General features: G+C 45.1%; 1 protein-coding gene across 2 annotated transcripts in view; it reads left to right on the top strand.

Annotated features, from left to right (window-relative positions):
* The window catches only part of LOC134409403 (gamma-aminobutyric acid receptor subunit beta-4), a 58619-nt gene that overhangs the window by 5679 nt on the left and 32338 nt on the right, over positions 1–20602 (top strand). For both annotated transcript variants that reach the window (XM_063142121.1, XM_063142120.1), the window contains exon 3: positions 12850–12917. In XM_063142121.1, coding sequence (XP_062998191.1) covers positions 12850–12917 — 68 coding nt within the window. The remainder of the gene's footprint in view (positions 1–12849; positions 12918–20602) is intronic.

Below are 20602 nucleotides of genomic sequence, written 5' to 3'. Positions count from 1 at the left end.
TGGAGCCTGATTCAAAGTGCTGGTTTGAATGTCTAAAGCCTTACATGGCTCGGGACCGCAAAACCTGATGGAGCACCTCTCCCAAAATGAACCCATGCTCTAAGACCTTTGACTGAGGCCCTCCTCCAAGCACCTCCTCCAAGGGAAATTTGGAGAACAGTGAGAAGGGAGAGGGCCTTCTCAGTGGTGGCCACATGATTATGGAATGCTCTCCTCAGTGAGATTTGCTTGGTGTCGGCATTGTCATCATTCCAGTGCCAGGTTAAGACTTGTCTCTGCTCCCAGGCAGCATATGATTTGTAATAGGTCCTAGGATTTTTGTTGTTGATTGTGCAAAATTGTTTTATATTACATTATTATATTGCATATTTAGGGTTTTAATCTTTATAAACCACCCAGAGAGCTTTGGCTAATGGGCAGTATAAAATGGAATGAATGTATTATTTCATATGTTCATGGCAGAGGTGAGGTTTGAAATAGGGAGGCCCTAATTAATAACCATCACTGAACCTCTACACTATCCCACCTCTGTAGGCCCTTGCCTGGCCAAAGGCTTATGAAACAGTTTAGGAGTCCAGATTTTCTCTGCGTGCCTTTGAGGTCCAGTTGCAGGGTTGTTGTTGTTTTATGAAGCAAGAAATAGTTACAGAATCAAATCCATCATGGACATATTAACAGGACACTCCTTGTCAAGAGTGCCACGTGTTGGGCAATCATGTTGATAGGCAACATGGGCAGGAGGGTACCGTTGCACCCCTGTCCTGGTTAACAGCTGCACTAGATGACCCTTGGTTTGATCTAGCATGGCTCTTCTGGTGTTCTTCTGTTCAGTTTGGAGTTCTGTCATCTGCTTTGATTTCCTTCCACCCCTTCTCTTTCCCCATGTGAATCCACATCGACAGTAGGGAGGGAGACTTGAGGAAGTCTAAATTCACTGGACAACTTCTGGGGCTGTAAGTAAGTCTCAGAGTTTGGGGGCGGGGTGTCAAATAGAAGTTGGAGATGTTGGGAAAACTCAGAATCATTTCAATCTTTTCTAATGCAGAGTGGTGCATTGCTTACTGAGAAGGAGCCTAGTCTTAAAGGCTAGTGGGGTGACACCCACCTTTCTGTCCCTTAGGTATGTCTGAGTTTGTATGTCTAGTGAGTGCGGAATGTTGGAATGTGGGTGTGGCTAGTGATGCTGTGAGAAAGGGGGAAGGAGGAGTATTAATAGTTTGGCTGAGGGGATTGTGAGTTTAGTTTAGTTTGGTTTGGTTTTGGTTTTAGTCTGGGAGTTTTAGTCTGACTTGTGCCTCATGAGAGTGTGTGGTGTGTGAAAAGTGAGAAGAGATAGGATTTTAAGGGACTTGGGATTGTTGTTTTAAATATAAAAGTAAGCAGGTCTGATCTAAATTGAAATACTAAAGATTTGTTAAATTTCAATAAACTTTACTTTGTGTTCTGTTACCATGAACCACATGTCAGTTCTGATTTATTACCTGCTATAGTACACAGTGTAAAAACATCTAACAATACACCTGCAGTTCAGTACCTCAACAATAGAACCTACTTATCAAAACCCTTTACCTTGTTCCCTCACATATAGGGGAAAGGTTGTGTTGTTTTTACCCTTTCCTCAGGCTTTTCAGGAGGTGGTGCTTGGCTTGAGAAGGGTGTGCTAGGCAAGGCCTTCTGGGTGAGGACAGTGCCGTCGCAGCTAAGCTAGGCTCCTGCCTAGTGAACCACCGAGAGACTGGTTCTGTGAACTGCCCAGAGAGCTTCAGCTATAGAAATCCAATAAATAAATAAATTAAATAAAGTGCAATACTGCCAGATTTGATTGAAAAGGTAAATTTTAGGGAAACCACAAAGGCCTGGTTCACACATGTGTCCTCAAAAGCACAATTGCATGGATGAAGTTTCTAATGGCAAGTTCTTTCTATGAAGCGGCTTCTTCTCATGCATTTGCATTGACATTATTGCAAAGCCTCCACCTCCAGGAGGGGTTGCATTGAAGGTGCTGAAATTGCTGCCGTGTGTGTGTGTGTGTGTGTGTGTGTGTGTGTGTGACATTGCTTTCCAGTTTTGTTTTCCAGTGGTTCCTCAAGACAATGCATGTGCATGTGTGAACTGGGCCAAAGTGTTGTTCTTGGTCTTTTATTGACTCAAAGCACCAACATGGATCCAGCCACATTTGGCAAGTTCAGAACTTGAGAAATGAGACAAAGGATAGGAGGGAATCCTTCAGCAACACCAACATGTTGGCAAGGAGGTCTGGCAGCTTTCCATTGCCTTTAAACCTGGAGCAAATGGCCATTGTGAGGGACCTGAACTGCCATCACCAGAGAAGCTTCCTCCCATCTTTCCATTCTAGGTAATCAACTGGTAGGGTCAGACTAAGGAAGACTCTGCAGAGCAAGGGCTCTGTGGCCCACCAGGTCCCTATCACTTCCATAGAGCCATACTAGGCTTCATATGTTGGGCAATGATCAGGGGTCTGGAAACAAAGCCCTGTGAGGAGAAACTGAAAGAACTGGGCATATGTAGCCTGGAGAAGAGAAGACTGAGGGGAGACAAGATAGCACTCTTGAAGACCTTGAAACGTTTCCACACAGAGCAGGGCCAGGACCTCTTCTCGATCCTCCCAGAGTGCAGGACATGGAATAACGGGCTCAAGTTACAGGAAGCCAGATTCCGGCTGAACATCAGGAAAAACTTCCTGACTGTTAGAGCAGTACGACAATGGAGCCAGTTACCTGGGGAGGTGGTGGGCTCTCCCACACTAGAGGCCTTCAAGAGGCAGTTGGACAACCATCTGTCAGGATTGCTTTCTGGTGGATTCCTGCATTGAGCAGGGGGTTGGACTCGATGGCCTTGTAGGCCCCTTCCAACTCTACTATTCTGTGATTCCATGATTCTAAATATTGTCATGTCTAGAACTATTCCCCCGTTTTGGAAGAAGGTCTTTCAAGTATTCAATCAGAATCAGACTCTGAGGTAGAGGAGTTGGCCCCAGACACAGGCTAGCCTGTACCAGTGGGGGACAGAGCTCTCCCGCTTTCTCCTCCAACAGGTCCTGATCTCTCTCCAGAGCTTATCTTGTCAAGAGCAAATCTTACAGAGGCAGTGGGAAGCCAACATTCTTCTGAAGGAGAGGCCACCGACAGGCTAACCGATCCTAGGGTCTGGCCGCAGGCTAATACCCATGGAGCAAAAAGAGGGCATGAGGAAGTTGTCCAGGCTCACATTGCACCAGAAACAGCCTCTCTGAAGCAATGCACTTTGAGAAAAGGCTTCCTGTTCTCCTTGATAGAACAATTGTCTCGCTTAGTTTGCATAGTTTTACTTAGGGGAAGTTTCCAAGAGGCTAGACTCTCTTCAAGTGAGAGGAGTTGTTTATTATTTAATAAAAGCTTTGTAGATTACTTTGTCTCCCATCGAAAGCAGGAGTGTTCTGAAAAACACGACAATACGTTAGAGGCAGCTCAGAACATGCCAAGGGCACATTAGCCATGACAGGTTAGAAGAACAAAGAAGAGAAGAAGACAAAGTGAATGGGTGTGCTTTAACCCAGAAAGGAGTCCAGGCACTAGCTATAGGGGGTGGGAAGGAATTCATGGCTACGATCCTAAGTGGAGGTGGAATATTTGCCTGATTAAAAATTGCCTGAGTTCCCAAGGCACAGCACAGCATTAGACTCTTATTGACAGTAGGAGGAGGGGGGAAACATTTGGTCCTGGGCATTTGACAGGGTGAAGGTGCCCTCTTTCCTGTTACCCCTTTCAGAACGATACTGTTTCCTGCAATTTTGGTACTCCCTGTAAACCTGCAAATTCCCCTATACAAAAGAGAGATAGAGAGGGAGACAAGATGAGGGGAGAGAGGGAGAGTGGGGGGGGGGGAGAAAGAGAGCTCCAACTAATTCCAAAAGGAGGACAGGCCTGCTGGGGATTGCAGTTCACTTTTTAATTTTGAGATGCCTCGTTAGCTTCAGGCTGAGCTGAGTGGCTGAGAAGTGTCCGCTACTTCCCTCAAAGCCATTAGTCCAAGGAGTAGGGCGGATCTCAGCATCACCTGTTGACTCTCATTTTGCCTCCCCACATTTTGTCCAAAAAATAAAAAGCCCTATTAGATCAGACCTTTCCTTCCCATGCACCTTCAAACTCCTAGCAAGACATATTAGAAACCTCCACATAGTTTTATGAACAGATGGCAGAGTTGTTCATCAAATAAAACTAAGCCAGAATCCACCACCTTCACACACACACACACACACACACAAAACTGCATCACCCTTCCAAATGCCTTCGCTGTTCAAGGGAATGCAGTGGAGGACCACAGTTGGCCAACTTCCTGAGTGAGACCATCTCAAACTTCCGGCAATTGAGCAGACTCTGCCCCTTGAGATGGCCAGATGGACTCTCAATAGTGGTGCCCTGCAGAGCAGGACCTCTTGGGATGATGCAAAAGTGCAAGAAGGAGGCAGGCAAATGTCCCCATCTTCAAAAAGAGGAAAAGGGAGATCCAGGAAACTACCATCTGGCCAGCTTGATGTCATCACCTGGTTCTATAAGAGATCAATAAGTTAATGTAAGCATTTAGAAAAGAACACTGTGATTCAAGGAGTCAGCATGGGTTTCTCAAGGGAAACTCATGACAGAGTAGCCTTATCTCCTTTTTGTGATTGAGTTACTAGCTTGGTAGATCTGAGGAATGCTGTGAATACAGTATATCTTGATTTCAGCAAGGCTTTCAATGCACTTCCCTATGACATTCCTGTTGACAACTTCTTTTCTTTTGCTTTTAATGAGTTTTTCCAAGGGCATGTCTACACTATACTTTCCCCCCTGTGTCATCCCTGTGCATCCAAATGATGAACAGGGAATCCAAGAGTCAACCAGGGATGACCCCTCCATTTTCCCAGAATAACTGCTTCCGCAGATATCCCAATTTTCACCACAGTCCTGGGACCATCCCAAGGACTGTGGCTGGTGAGGGCACCCATCCTGGCTTCCCCCTTCCTCCCATTGAGTAATGGGGCTGGGCCCAGAGCTGTTTGGGGGGGGCTCCATGACCTTCAGGGGTGGAGGGCAGCAATTTTGCCATCCCAGAGATGGGGGGGGGTTGGGGGCTTGGCGCAGGGTTTGTTAGGTTTTTTTAACCTTATTTTCTTCTTATATGTGAGTCAATTTCTTTACAGTCTTTCTGATCACTCAGGATCTCTAAATGGTACAAGCGAGATTATCTGATAAAGTTATCACTCACCATCCTAATAGAACATGCCATAGAGTTCTGTGTGTCTTAGGAGGTTGTTGTGTATAATTCTCAGTATTAGCGAATTCAATAAATGGATACCACATTCCATTAAAAAAAAACCTATCAGTTTCAGCGTGGCTTTTTTGTACCTGAAGATGTTTAGTGAGCTTGTCCATTAGTGAAAGGCCCCAAAGTTTCTGTTTCCATATTGTAAGAGAATGTTCATTTGCTTATTTCCAGTTAGCAGCTATGAGCAACCTGCCTGCTGTCCAGAAAAAAGTCAGGAGGTCTTTGTGTCTTATATTTGTGTGTTACAGTTCATATAAAGAGATAGTAGTCCTGTTGGCAACTTAATAAAATGTATGCTAGGTGACGCTACTGTAGATTTGTAACTGGCTGATAGACTGTACCTAAAGAATGATAATTGAAGGCTCTTCAACCTGGGGCTTATCTACACTAAGCAGGATATTCCACTATGAAAGCGGTATATAAAAGGCAGGAGCCACACTACAGGATCTATACTGCTGCTTTATAGTGCACTGACAACTGTTGGGGCCCATGACACATCTACACCAAGTAGGATATAACACTATGAAAATTAGGGATGTGCTCCGCTTCTAATCGGACCGGAGAAGCAGTACCGGAGCGGGGGGCTTCGCCTGCCCTTAAGGCGGAGGCGAAGAGGATTGGGGGGCCGGCGGAGCGTGGCGGAGAGGATCGAGGTGAAGGCGGATCCTTCGCCTCAATCCGGAGCTCCACCGGAAAGGTAAGTGGGGTTTACCGGGCCCTGCCGCTGTCGCTGTCGCCCATGCGGCGACAGCAGCAGGGCCCGGTAACGCCCCCCGCCCTCCTCTCCCTTACCTGCCTCCATCCGCGGTCCGTCAGCGTCTCCAATTGAGCCCGTGGTTCCAGCAGGGCCCAGACTTCCTGGTGGAACCACGGGCTCAATTGAAGACGGCGACGGATCACGGACGGAGGCAGGTAAGGCCCCCCTCCTCCTTACCGGGCTCTGCCGCCGTCGCCGCATGGGCGGCGATGGCGGCAGGGCCCGGTAACCCCCCCTATGGGGGGGGACCGGAGCTCCGATCCGGATCCGGAGCTCCGAGAGGAGCGGAGTGGGCACAGGCGGAGTGGGGGCGGGGCGGAGCGGGCCGATCCGAAAATGGCGGATCTTAAAGTGAAGTGGAGTGGGGGGTCCGTGCACACCCCTAATGAAAATGGTATGAAAGCAGTACATGGTATGTGTCACGGACACCAACAGTTGGCAGTGCACTTCAAAACCATTATAACGCAGAAGTGTGGCTCCTGCCTTTGATATACCGCTTTCATAGTGGAAGATCCTGCTTGGTGTAGATGAGCAGCAGGAGAAAAGTAAAACGTCAGGTGCTGCTAGCATTGGGGGAGGATTTTGATCAGTTAGCATTTTGATATGAACGTAACAAATTTGTACTTTCCAGGTTAATATGCGAAGCAGAATGCCGTTATCCTCCGTTACTCATGTTTCTCCAGATTTTGCACTGCAGTTCTCCAAACAAAAAATGTGTACAAAAATGCATATATTAGAGGGAAATGTGCAAAAACAATGGCATATATTAGTGAAAAGCATGTACAACAATTATTATATAATGGAAAGCTGCTTGCAAAAAAAAATGATTACATTAGGCAAAGGTGCATACAAAAATGTATATATAAGGAGAAATGCACACAATACTGTATAAGACTTCCTGTGCAGACACACACCCCTTTTTTTTAAAAAAAAAAGGGGGGGGAAAGAAAGAAAGAAAGAAAAGCAAACTGATGCAGACATGGGACAAAAGTTGGAAAAGTGGGGAACTGAGAAATTGAAATTGGCATATTTACCAATTCTGTCAGGAATAGATGTTAATAAAATTTGTACGTGACACCAAATGGAGAGGGATAGCTACTATCTTAGAAGATAGGAACAAGACGAACAAAATGCATATCAGGAGAGATAAAGGTGAAGTTGTGCATATAGGTAGGAAAAATCAGATGCACAAATACAGGATGGTTCATATGTAGCTTGACAGCAGTACAGGTAAAAAGAGTCAAGGGTTTTTAGTAGACTACAAGCTTAAATGTGCCAGCTGTGTGATGCAGAAGCTATCAAGGCTAATGCAATTCTAAGCATCATCAACAGACATAGAGTGCCCAGATCGTTAGAAGTAATGGTACCATGTTACACAGCTTTGATTAGACCTCGGATGGTGAACTGTCTCCACTTCTGGACATAACAATATGCAAAGTATATTGACAAACTTGGATACATCCAAAGAAGGATGACTCAGATGGTGAGGGGCTTGTGAAGAAACGTTGAAGGAATGGGGTATGTTTGGCATGGAGAAGAGATGGTTAAGAAGGAATATGAAGGCCATCTTCAAATATATGAAGGGCCACCACAGAGATGATTGCACATATTTTCTTCTGATGCACAAAGGAATAGGACTCGAACCACAGGGCTCAGATTACAAATAGGAGGTTTCAACTAAACTGTAGGAAGGACTCACAAATGATAAAAGCTTTTAGGACATGGAGCAGACTGCCTTGGTTGGAGGTGGATTCGTCTGAGGTTTTAAGCAGAGGCTGGATGGCCACCCAGCAGGCATGCTGTAGCAGAAGACTTCCTCCATGAGGAACAGGGAGGTTGGATTAGATGATCCCTTGAGGTCCCAACTGTACAATTCTATGGAATATCTTCACCTATCCATAGCAACTCCTTAATCCCATCAAGAATGCCACCCGTGAACCTCCTGGTTATGCTCACCTAGTGGCTGAACAGTAGCAAAAAGTGGTTCTTGCCAGCAAGGAGTGCACCACAAGCAAGAGAGCTTTGCAGGGTGCCAGAAGCAGCTGCAATGTGAAATGGCCCATTTCTAAAACGTTGACCACATTTACATTGCTGAATTCAGGAGGGTTTTTGTGTGTGTGTAAGGAACAGTTGGCAGCTCCAGGACGAGATGGAAGTAATTTAGTTTGCCTCTCATTGACAGCCAGGTCCCCTGACCCATTTCTATCTGCCTATAATGCGCATGTATGCCCTCTGGGATGTGGTTGCGAACCAGGGATTTGTGAGGCCATGTACATGAGGCTGCAACCAGGAAGCCCCCAACCATTGCTGGTCATCAGGCGAGTGGATTTCATAGAATCATAGAATCATAGAATAGCAGAGTTGGAAGGGGCCTACAAGGCCATCGAGTCCAACCCCCTGCTCAATGCAGGAATCCACCCTAAAGCATCCCTGACAGATGGCTGTCCAGCTGCCTCTTGAAGGCCTCTAGTGTGGGAGAGCCCACAACCTCCCTAGGTAACTGGTTCCATTGTCGTACTGCTCTAACAGTCAGGAAGTTTTTCCTGATGTCCAGCTGGAATCTGGCTTCCTTTAACTTGAGCCCGTTATTCCGTGTCCTGCACTCTGGGAGGATCGAGAAGAGATCCTGACCCTCCTCTGTGTGACAACCTTTTAAGGATTTGAAGAGTGCTATCATGTCTCCCCTCAACCTTCTCTTCTCCAGGCTAAACATGCCCAGATTTATGGAAGGAGGAGCAGCACTTTGCTCTAGGAATGATTCCTTTTTGTTTTGTTTTAACAATTTTATTATTTTCTACAAAGAAATAGAAGAAAAAGACAAGCAAAGAAAGAAAGCATAAAAGGACATCACATATTGTTAGTTAATACACTACATCTAATAAAAACACATATACAAAAAAAATAAGGCCATATTTCATTTGAGGCAATCTTCATGTCAAACATATAGGCTGTCAATAACTTCACTTTAGCCAGCCCAGTGTTATGTAAAGACCACAGATTATATATAAAAACCACAAACAAATACATCATTCTTTTGCAACTCTTGTATATACTCTATCAGAGGTTTCCAGTCCAATACGAATGAGGCAGATGGATTTATGAAAGGAGGAGCAGCACTTTGCTCTAGGGATGAGAGATTAAGGAAGATATGAGAGATTAAGGAATCCCCACAATTCCAAATTTACCCTAAAAGGCTGACTAGAAATCCTTTCATGAGATAAGGAAATAAATGGCAGGGCAGCTGTCATAAGACCTTCCCAGCCATTCAGCAAAGCATCTGGTGACACAAAGAGGTGGTGGAATCTCCTTTCTTGGAGGCTGTCAAGAAAACATTGGGCAGTCATTAGACAGTGATGCTTTGGGAAGAAAGGATGCTGTCTTAACTTCAAGGCAAGGGAGTTGGTCCATCGGGTCCCTTTCATTGATGAGATGCAGAGTGAAGATGGTTTGAGCGTGCTTTGACTTGTGAGGACAGAACCGAGGTGGGTGAGTGGCAGTGTTCTGTGGAATGTTTAAATCAGTCCATTTGGAGACCACAGGGTGGGTGTGAGGGAGCACGGAGGAGCAGAAATGCTCAGTAACTGCTTTGTCCAACAAAAAGTCATTTCAAAATACTGAATGGAGGCAGGGGAGACAGTGGAAGCCTTCCTCAGCCACATCCTATTGACTCGGGCATCCATTTCCCCAAATATCTTCCTAGCCTGCTTAAAATTCACTGGTTCTTGTAACAGTTCCAGTCCTTTAAATAAACTAGCAAAATATTCAAGAGAAGAAATACAATAGGAAGTGCGATGGAATCGTTTAAATAGCAAGAGGGTTTGTCATAAACAATCCCTCATCCACAAGAGATACCATGGCTGTGTTTGGGCTATACACAGAACCACTTCAAGAGCAGATTGCAGCTTTTGACTCATTCAGGAGCCCCTTTTAAAAAATGGCCCTGTTCAGAAGACACCTTAAACCACCGTGGTTACAGCTTTAACCACCGTGGTTTAAGGTATCTTCTGAACAGGGCCAACATGAAGCCTTAAATTCAGTGTGAAGCCTGCCTGGCCCTTACTCAGACCACACATACCAGTGATTTCAATGGCCCTAAGTTCCTATTAACATAAGGAAGGAAGGACATAGTCTTTTGGTCACAAATGATGACATACAAATGGATGATCCCGCTTCATTGTGGAAGTTAGATGGCCCTTCGTAGTCTATGATTCCAGATCCTAAGCATTTTTATTTGGAAGTGATGCAAGGTGAAGCATGGTTGTTGGCCAGGATATTCCTGAGTGCTTCCACCGGGGTTTCTCAATTGCCATTGAGAGACAATGTGGTGTAGTGATTAGAGAATTGGGAGTTGGGAGATCCAGGTTCTAATCCCCACTTGGCCATGAAATCACTGGGTGACTTTGGGCGAGTCACAGACTCTCAGCCCAACCTACCTCGCAGGGTTGTCATTGTGAGAATAAAATGGAGAGGGAGCGGGATTGCATATGCTGCCTTGGGTTGCTTGGAGGAAAAAAAGACTACAAAGAGCAGGTCCTGTTATCTTTTGGTGGCTGTTACTGACTGTGGTACCAATCCGGTGGCCACATGTCCTCTTCTACAGAAGCCATCCTCTATTTAAAGGGCTGCCAGAGGACTGTCCTCTATTTTGAAGGTGTCCTCTATCTGAAGGGCTTTCGAGCACCCTCAGAACCCAGCAGGAGCCTGGATGTTGCCCAACCACTATTAGCAGCACCTGGGCAGCAGACACAGCAAGGCACATGGGTCACCTGGGTCACATCTACACCAAGCAGGATATAACACGATGAAAGCAGTTTGAAAACAGTATATGGAATGTGTCGTGGTAACACATTCCATATACTGGAACACCAACAACTGTTACATTCCATATACCAACACCAAGTAACACCAACAACTGTTTGTGTACTTCACATAGCAGAAGTGTAGATTCTGTCCTGGTCATTGTCTTCCCCCTTAGATACCCTGAATTTGTGTTTAAAGTATGGTCATTATTTCTAAATTTACATGTACACCTCTACCTCTATGTTAGCATATGCACGTTTTATGCAAGTTGGTGTCCTCTTTTGCCCTCTTTTTTGTTTTTGAAATTCATAAGTGGTCACTTACAGAGGCAATCTTGATTGCCCCCATGCCTCTGCTGGCATTTTGTGGTGGGAACAGGCACATTCTGGAGCAGGGAGTGTTTGTAATTGTTTGGGAGTCACTGAAGAGTGCTGGGAGAACCCTGCCTCCTTGTCACTTAGTACGGAGTGAGTGGTATTGTTTTCTGTGGTTCAGGGATAAGTGAGGGGTCCCTCTGTGGTCTTAATTCATTTGGGAGGGGGTTCTTCCCAGCTAAATGCAATTTCTATACATTATCACCTGGTTTAAAACCTAGCTATGACAACATGTGCTAAGTCAGAAGTGTAAACAAATGCTGTATTCAGATTGTGATTTCTTCATTAAAATTTCAGAAAGGGAGGGAAATACCTTCTTGTGTTTCCTTTGATAAATATGAAATGTCAACAGTTTTGGGGTTTTTTTTTAGGTTGATGCTGTTACAAATATTTCCATGACTTTGTGATGGTGTCATGAACTGGTTATGAAATAAAGCATTTTGTATTAACCCACTAAGAGTGCAATCCTGTGTCCACTTACTAGGGAGCAAGAGCCATTGAACTCAATAAGATTTACTTCTGAACAGTCATGTATAGGGTTATGCTGTAAATGAATTTGGGACCACATATTTTAACAGCTAGACAAAGTGACCAGTGTTCTCTGTCATTGCAGGTTCAAATAGGAGAGCCATTAGCCAATTCCTGCTCAGGCAGGTCATTGGGGATACATCATATCATCCACACATGGATGGATACAAATCATTATTGGCCTAACTCTTCCTAGGTGTGGTTGTTGTGTCACTCACTCACACACCTTCTCTGGATTTCACTTTGATTCATTGCAAACATTGAGCATTCCCTGGAGAATGGGTGAGATGGCACAACATTAGAGATGGGCAAATGTTGTCCCAGTCTTCAAAAATGGTGCTGGGAAGGAGGATTTAAGAAACTACAGACCAGTCAATCTGATTTTGAGCATATCTACAATAAGGGAAATTTTGTTGCTTACCCAGGGCTTTGTACTTTCTGGTTCTTAGGCACAATTGTTCTGGGCTGCAACACATGGGTGGAGAAGGATGACCACGTGGTTTGAATTGAATATTTTCCCTCTGTTCACTTCAATTGAGACACCACCATCTAGTGGCAGAAGATCCCATTTTTTCAGAATATTACCACATTAAAAGTGGTTCTTTTCATTGCGGGATTTCCAGGGGAGACATCCTGGTCATTGATAACATTGTGTAATGGCCTTGCAAACCTCTTTGAATGGCCAGTCAGAAGCATGCAATAAATCACTCTTTTAGAGGAGCTCTTTGTTGCCAGAGAAGATACTGGAACACTTGATAAAGGAGTTCATTTCTAAGCATCTTATGACCATGTAGTGGTAATAGAACTCTGCATGGATTTGTCAAGAATAAATCCTGCCAGATGAATCTCCTTTCTTCTCCTGAGTGGACTACTAGCTTGTAGGAATGTGGTGTACATAATTTATCTTGATTTCAGCAAAGCACTTGATAAAGTCCCTGTCCCCCATGATATTTTGGTTAGCAAACTGGCTAAATGTGAGTTAGGTGATAATACCATCAACTAGGATCCACACCTAGTTGGAAAACTAGATTCAAAGAATGTTCATCCATGGCTCCTCCTCATTCCTGACTCCTTATGTTTCAGGTAACCCTGTTACGGTGGGAATGAGCATCCATATTTCAAGCATTGATCAGATTTCAGAAGTCAACATGGTAAGTACTAAAAAATAATAATGATGAAATCGTTACCTGTGGCTAATTTTGTGCTCTGGTGACTGCAAATCATGCTGCTGGCCTAGCACACCCTGATTTGACATAAAGGGGGAGGGGACTGACTTCTCCTAGTCAACTTCACTTGCAAGCCCAATACAGATCCTACAACCTAAAGGGACAAGTGAGCTGCATCGCATTTGCTCATACAGACCCAAAATGGAATATGTTCTTAACCCAGATATGAGAAGGATGTAAAACATAATGCTTAACTTGCCCATATTGCTTTCCATGGGCTTTTTCCTACGGGGATCTTTCAAAGAATTTACCTTTCCTCCAGGTGGAGGCAAATGCTGCACTGGAAGAGGACAGAAAGATCTGTCTTGAATTGAGATATGGCCTTATGTTGTACATTCAGACATAGCCAATGAACAGTAGCTTAAGTACAGCCCAGACTCCAAGCTGTTCATCTCTTCCTTTGGCCCAGATGTAACCCTGCATGGAAGGAGCTGTACAGAACCCTATTGATACACCTGTTATGGTACCAACCAGGTGTGGGGGGCCTGAATCAGCCATCAAGATTCAGCCCAGCCCCGGGTGACCTCTTGGCAAGCTTGCCCAAACTAGCATACTGTACCTCCTGCTTGTATGGTGGTATTAGCAAGAGCAGCCGGGCTGAAGGTGGGAGCAGAAGGCCAAGGGCTCAGTTCATTTTGGCGTTGGGATTTTCTGCTATTAAGTCTTAGATCACTAGAGGACTAAAATTAATCCTCTTGGATTTGTGTGTTTGAGAATGTATCGATCACCTTGTCTTGGCCTGGATATCCATCCAAAGCTGGGTAAAACTCTCCATCCCCTATGTGATCTTTCCATTTGCTGATTATACTACAAATGCGACAAGGTGGGGAGGTGTTAGATGGGATTGTTCCTGATCATTGCTGGTTTCCCTTCTTTTTGAATCACTTAAAGTTGAGGAGGAGGTGCTGCAGCTGCTGAAACTTGCTTGATGGTGACTGCCTGGAAAACGGGTTATTATGAAATATTTTTTACCTCCTCCCGCTCTGGAATTTATGTCAAACTCCAGTTGTGGGGAAGGGGGTTAAAAGGAACTGTTGTTCAGCCTTCAAATTGGCCAGTGAGAGAAAGGGCATGTTTTTGAATTTACAGCGAGCTGGAACAAGTACTTAAGAGCTCCATGGGATGAGCATTTTATTGCACACTCATGATTTTCGTGGGTTCTTCTCATAACATTGTCTGCCTCCCGCCCCTTCTAGCCTTCTTTGTGGCACAAAAAGACACCCCAGTAAGTCTGACTTATTTTTAAAGACAGGAGTAGCCGCTATCTCCTACTGTGTGCAGGAGAAGCAGCACCATCGAAACAGTCCACTGATTGGGCCACATGTACATTGTTTACTTCCTCTTTCAAAAGAGGAAGTAATGAGGGACTAATGCGTGGGCGGAGAAGCGACGGTAAGCAAACGGGATTTTCCCTCTGAGAGTTTATTGAGCAGTGGGGGGGAAATCATCTAGAGATGTTGACCTGAAGTTCTCAGTTCTCTGTTTATTATAAAGGGCATCAAAAGCCCCCTAAACTCCAACGGGCTATCCATAAAACTTGCTTTTGGAGCAGAAAATTAGGGACCAGAAAAAGGTTGCTTACAACTGTTGTGTGGTGGCTTACTGTGTACTCATTAAAGGCTTTTGAAGGCTAGTGGCCATTCCAAGCCTCTGCAATTTGTGTCAAACTCCACTGGCCAAGGTGAGGTCTGGCAAGGTGGAAGAATGTTTGGAACTTTACATTTGGCCAGAGAGAGGATGTTTTTGAGTTTGGAACAGCTTGGAAAAGGTAGCTAGACTATGCAACAAGACAAGAACTGTGATCATATCTTTAACTGGAACACACAGTGCCAGAAGTGTGAGATGCTGACCAGGTTTGTGGGAATAGGGAAGGGGGGGGGCTAATTCTTTCCCTCCATCCTACCTCTTAAAAAATAGAAATCCCCCTCACCCTGAGACTATTTACCCCATAGGGCTAAACATAAAACAGGAATACAGAACTCAGGCCCATGGGATAAATATGGTCTGCCTGAGTCCCAGTCAGACCCTCTGGGGTTTTCCAGAAGACCACGCCCCTTCACACAGGCCATGCCCTTTCCCTTGATCACCCATTGCTTCGTGGTTTCCCAGGTTTTGTGCAGTTGCACCACTACCCCAATATTCTAAAAGGTTGGGAATGCCTCTCCTGAGATTGGTAACTGGCAGTGAGAGCTTTCAGCCAAAAGTATGCTGGTAGTTTTGGTCCAACCCTTTTGTCTCCAGCTCCACACACCACTGTAATGTGGTTCCCAAGAACTTTGCGGAAATGGAATCTGGCTCTTGACACGAAGGTACCCATATGGGTTAAAGGGTTTGAATGGCCCTCCCTAGTGACACACACTTAATTTGAATTGGGGAGCATTTTCTGTTTAAAAAACATAAACACACACACAGACACCAGGTGCGGCTCTCCAACTTTAAGAAGAGAGGGAGGATGGTCAGCTGGCAGAAGCCAATTCTGGGAGAAGAGAAGACTGAAGGGAAACATGATAGCACTCTTCAAATACTTGAAAGGTTGTCACACAGAGGAGGGCCAGGATCTCTTCTCCATCATCCCAGAGGGCAGGACATGGAATAATGGGCTCAAGTTAAAGGAAGCCAGATTCTGGCTGGACATCAGGAAAAACTTCCTGACTGTTAGAGCGGTATGACAATGGAACCAGTTACCTAGGGAGGTTGTGGGCTCTCCCACACTAGAGGCCTTCAAGAGGCAGCTGGACAACCACCTGTCAGGTATGCTTTAAGGTGGATTCCTGCATTGAGCAGGGGCTGGACTTCATGGCCTTACAGGCACCTTCCAATTCTACTATTCTATGATTCTATGGGATAGGAGACATTGGCCTGATCTTGTTCTGGAACTGGTTCTGGCTTCTCATGAAATGATGCACAGGGTGAGGTGGAGATGTGCTTCCACCCAGCTGCTAAGGTGCCAGGATAGAGACTTGCTCCTTACCTGAGCTGAGGGTATAAAGTCATTTTTACTTAATGGTAAGTAAAGTACAGAGTAATCAAGCAAGCAAAAGTGAGGCCATGGCCCATGTTGTGTGTGGAGAGGCACAGACTGTTCATGCCTTAATTAAAGGTGTATACACAGGGCTGAGTTGCCATGGCAATGGATGAATTGCTGTTGCTGCAGAGATCTTTATAGTACCATTAATTAATCCCCCAAATATCCCTTCATCAAATGAGTTCCCTTTAAGGCTCAAGAAGGACAGGGCAAGATGATTGGTGTTCACCTCCTGACAGGTAGGGGAATACCAATCACCCCAACATGGCAAGTGGTGAAGAACTCAGATTCCAGACGGGGTTGGTTGGCTGGAAGTTAGCAAGGGAAGGAGAGCAGCATCGAAGGTTTTCCTCCTGAAAAGAAGCCTTGCATTTGTAAGCTGGTGTGCAGCTGCAGCGTTTCTCCAACCTTTGTACAGCCCATAGCAACTCGAGTTGACATTTTTCTGATTATCAGGCCAGCCAATATCTGAAACTAGAGGGCCAAGGAAATTGCTCATGTTGCAAGACCTTGTTTACCCTTTAGGAGGCCAGGCGTTTCCACTTCTGCTTACTATATAAAGAGTTTCTAGTTTATGGATGCAAAGGCTCTCCTGTTTCAGGGGCTAGGGAGGGAATGGACTGGCTGTCTAGCTCCCTATCTAACTTCAGATAACCCTGGAAGTTCTGAACTTACCCAGCTTTGCCATATCCCAGCAGTCTCACCCAACCTTTCGGTCCACAATTCCTGTATACATATCTTAAATGAAGATATGAAAGAAAGACCCCAAAATAATGTAGCTACAACGAAGTCTGCAACCATATCTAAATTTGTCTTCTGAAATGGTGGCATTTTGAGGAGACAGAGGGCTCACCTACACCTGCAGCCCTTTGGGGAGAAGGGGGGGGGCAACCATCACGGAGTTTTCCACTTCCAGGATTGTTCCTCAGGGGTCCCATAGCAGCAATTTGTCCTGGAAGTAAAGAGTGATGTTCCAGGGCACCATACTTTTTTAAAAAAGAGGAGACATTTGTGCAATTGCGTGGGCACAATCCTGCACGAAGGAACGGTTTTTAAAAACAAACAAACCAACTCAGCCCTGGAAGATGCCGAGTGCCATCCTAAAGATGGCAAAAATGCTCTTCCACTCACCCCCGATGCCCACGGATTCTCTCACTGCACAACCCCATGCCTGCTTCCTGAGCCCCGCTACTTGGGGAGAAGAGGAAGGACCCCAGGAGGGAGAGCCACACACCCCGCGGAGATCAGGATGGTCCCGAGATGGCAGGGAAAAAATTGGGGGAAAGCATTCCCAGCTATCCCAGGAGAACTGAGTGCTTGTCCCTGGTCACCCCAGGATCGTGCATCATTTGGATGCACAGGGATGACCTCGTGCAGGTGTAGATTAGGCCATAAACCCAAGTAGGCCTCTAGACTTCTTTAGAAACTTCCCTTTTTATTACAATAGCAAAGGCAATGCAGCTTTTCATTGGCAACATGCATTTCTCCCAGGTGCCACATCATAGTACAATGCTTCGTTCCATCCTGAACCCTGGCTGACATCAAACAGAGGATATTTCTCAGGGAATGTGGTCTCTGGGCTGGCAAGACCTTCTTTCAAGGAAACCTTTATCACACACAGACCTCTTGCTGAGCAGAACTTGCCCATCACCAGAGCTTATCATGATTGCCTTTAAGAACCAAGTACTCCTTCTGAGCTACTACCAGCTGTCATCATCCCACCAGCCAGCAATACCTGTTCAAGTGGTCCCATGCAGGGAAAGGCCTACATGTGGGCAATTGCTCATTTGCAGGCGGAATTGGGACACCCAATCACACCAAGGCTCCAATTGAACAGAAGCCTACATAGATACACACATCTTCTTGCATGTAGACCTTCTCCCTGTACACCTGTAGGCAAGGCATTCTCCTGGAGGAGAAGGCTATCAATGGCTACTAGTCCTGATGGTACAACCTCCAGTATCAGAGGCAGGAAGCCTGTATACACTAGTTGCTGGAGAACATGGGTGGGAGTGTGCTGCTGCACCATATCCTGCTTGTGGGTCGACAGCTGGTTGGCCACTGTGTGAACAGAGTGCTGGACTAGATGGACCCTTGGTCTGACCCAGCATCAGGGCTCCTCTTATTTTCTTATGGGCAATGGGGGAGCCAGGGGTACAGTTCCGCTGTACATTACTTAGGTGATGTCCCGTTCACATGAGTAACATACAAAGAAAGCATACTCCTTTGTTTAATGCAAGTCACTTGGAAGCTTAGACTAACATTTCAGAGGTGGGCATGGGTGCTCACCTCTGAAAAAAGGTCAGAGGCATTCTAGGCATTGTACAGTTCAATTGAAAATGATAATAAATAGATCAATAAAAGCCAACACAGAACTAAAAAAAATCAATGTACCAACATAGAAAGATAAAATGCAGTGCAGATTACAAGGCTAAAGCCTCCATCAGGTACAAGAGCATTTTTTTAAAAAATCACAGGAACTAAAATAGTACATCCTAAATTACTAAAAATACTGAAGTAATTAAAATGCTTGAAAGAAAAGAGAAAGCTTAGGCTGATGCCAAAAATAACAATATGAGCACCAGGCAAACATCCCTGGGGAGAGTATTCCCAAGACAGGGAGCCAAAAATTAAAAAAAAAATCCTTCTGTCTTGCTGCCGTCCTCCAAAACTGGACTGAGGAGGCACGTGAAGGAGAGCTTTCATAGATAACCTGAAGGCTTATAGGAGCACGTGTTCTGTCAGGTACTGAAATCCCAAACCTTGTAAGGCAGGGGTGGGAAAACTCTGTGGTAGGGAGCCACATTGCCCCTCCATAATGCACCAGAGGCTGCACCACACACTACGTGTGCCTTGTTTCCAAGCTTCTGGGAGCATCGTTCTGCTTGCAAACAAGGGGTGCGCTCCACTCTGCATGTATCGTTTCCCTGCAAAATTGCCAGGGCTGTAGAGTTTTAGAGGTCACAACCAGCACTTAGGGCCCAGAAATTGTCTGGAAGTCAGTGAAGGTGAGAGAGAACGAGCATGATGAGGTCAGTGGTAGTCTCCGGATATGTTTTTATTTATTTATTTATTACATTTTTATACTGCCCAATAGCCGAAGCTCTCTGGGCAGACCTCTCTGGGGAGCTCGTTCCACAGCCGGGGTGCCACAGCGGAGAAAGCCCTCCTCCTAGTAGCCACCTGGTGTTCAGATATGTTCAGGTCAGGAGAGGTGTTTCATCAGGTATTGTGGCCCTGGGCCATGTAAGGCTTTATAGGTTAAAACCAGCACCTTGTATCGGGCTCATAAACATACAGCAAGCCAATGCAAGCAGGCCAGAATTGGTCTTATATGTTCAGACCTTCTAAACTGGCAGCCACATTTGGCGCAAGTTGCAGTTTCTGAACAGTGTTCAAGGGCAGCCCCACATAGAGTGCACTGAAGTAATCTAACTTGGAGATCACCAAAGTATACATTACTGAAAACAGGTTATCTCTGTCCGGATATGGACATAACTAGGCCACCAGCCAAAGCTGGTAGAAGGCTTTCCATGCCACTGAGGCCACCTGAGCCTCAAGTGACAGAGATGTTCTTGGCAATCTTATTTACCATTCCTGAGGCAGGCAGATTTTGTGCATCTGCTTATAGCATGAATATGCTGCATCCAAGCAATTTCAGGCTGACTGCAGCAGGCATCCCAATCCATGCCTGTTGATACTCTGGAAGAAACCCTACTGAGTTTACGTCTAAGTTGAGGGGCAGAGAATTGCTCCCTTTGTGTCCAGCAATGCACTTGTTCCCCAGGAGACTTTAAAGAGGTAATGAAGACAGGAAGGAACTGAGCAAGCCTGACCTCCATGCTGTCAGTGACATCCCAAAATCTTTATACAACTTCAGACTAGAGATGTGAAGGCCCAGAAAAAAAACAGAAAAATTCGGAAAAAACGGTTTCCCCCCCCCCCACCCATTTTTTTCTGAAGCCTCTTTTAGTTTTTTTCCAAAAAACTGGAAAAAATGGGAAAAAATGAAGAAAAATGGATTACGGGATGTTTTATTTTAGCATGTTGAATAAAATGTTTAAGATAAGGTGTTCAGATATTTACTTCTCCAAATGATTTCTAAAAACTGTACAGTATCAGATTATTACAATGTCTGTGCACCAAGGACAAGCAAGTCCTGGATTGCAAACTGAGACTACGACTCTCAAATGCAAGAGCAAGATGCATTTCTGCCTCTAGGGGCAGCACTGCCATTGAAGCAGAGACTGGAACTAATATTGATAGCTATAAGTCAGAAAATGAGTCTGATTAAATTTCATGCATATTCATTGAATCTTGGTTCCCCCTTTTTTTCTCAGTTCTTTTTATGGGAATGGGTGCTTTATGTCTTGACATTGGAGGACTAGTGGAAACATAAATATTTTTCTTTGTTACTAATGTTGGTGGTTTCTTCTGTTGTTGTATTTTTAAATTGATTTTTTTTGCCTGCTCCTCATAAACTGGCAGAACCAAAGAGGTTCCTTACAGTTCAGGAGCTTATAGCTCCATTTGTTACCAAAAAAAGGTAAAAAAGTAAATTAATTTTATAATAATTGTTTGAATA

Source organism: Elgaria multicarinata, chromosome 15 (assembly GCF_023053635.1).
Source record: "Elgaria multicarinata webbii isolate HBS135686 ecotype San Diego chromosome 15, rElgMul1.1.pri, whole genome shotgun sequence".
NCBI classification, from domain to species: domain Eukaryota; kingdom Metazoa; phylum Chordata; class Lepidosauria; order Squamata; family Anguidae; genus Elgaria; species Elgaria multicarinata.
The sequence above is the reverse complement of the archived record's forward strand: the minus strand, read 5'-3'. Positions and strand labels throughout refer to the sequence as shown.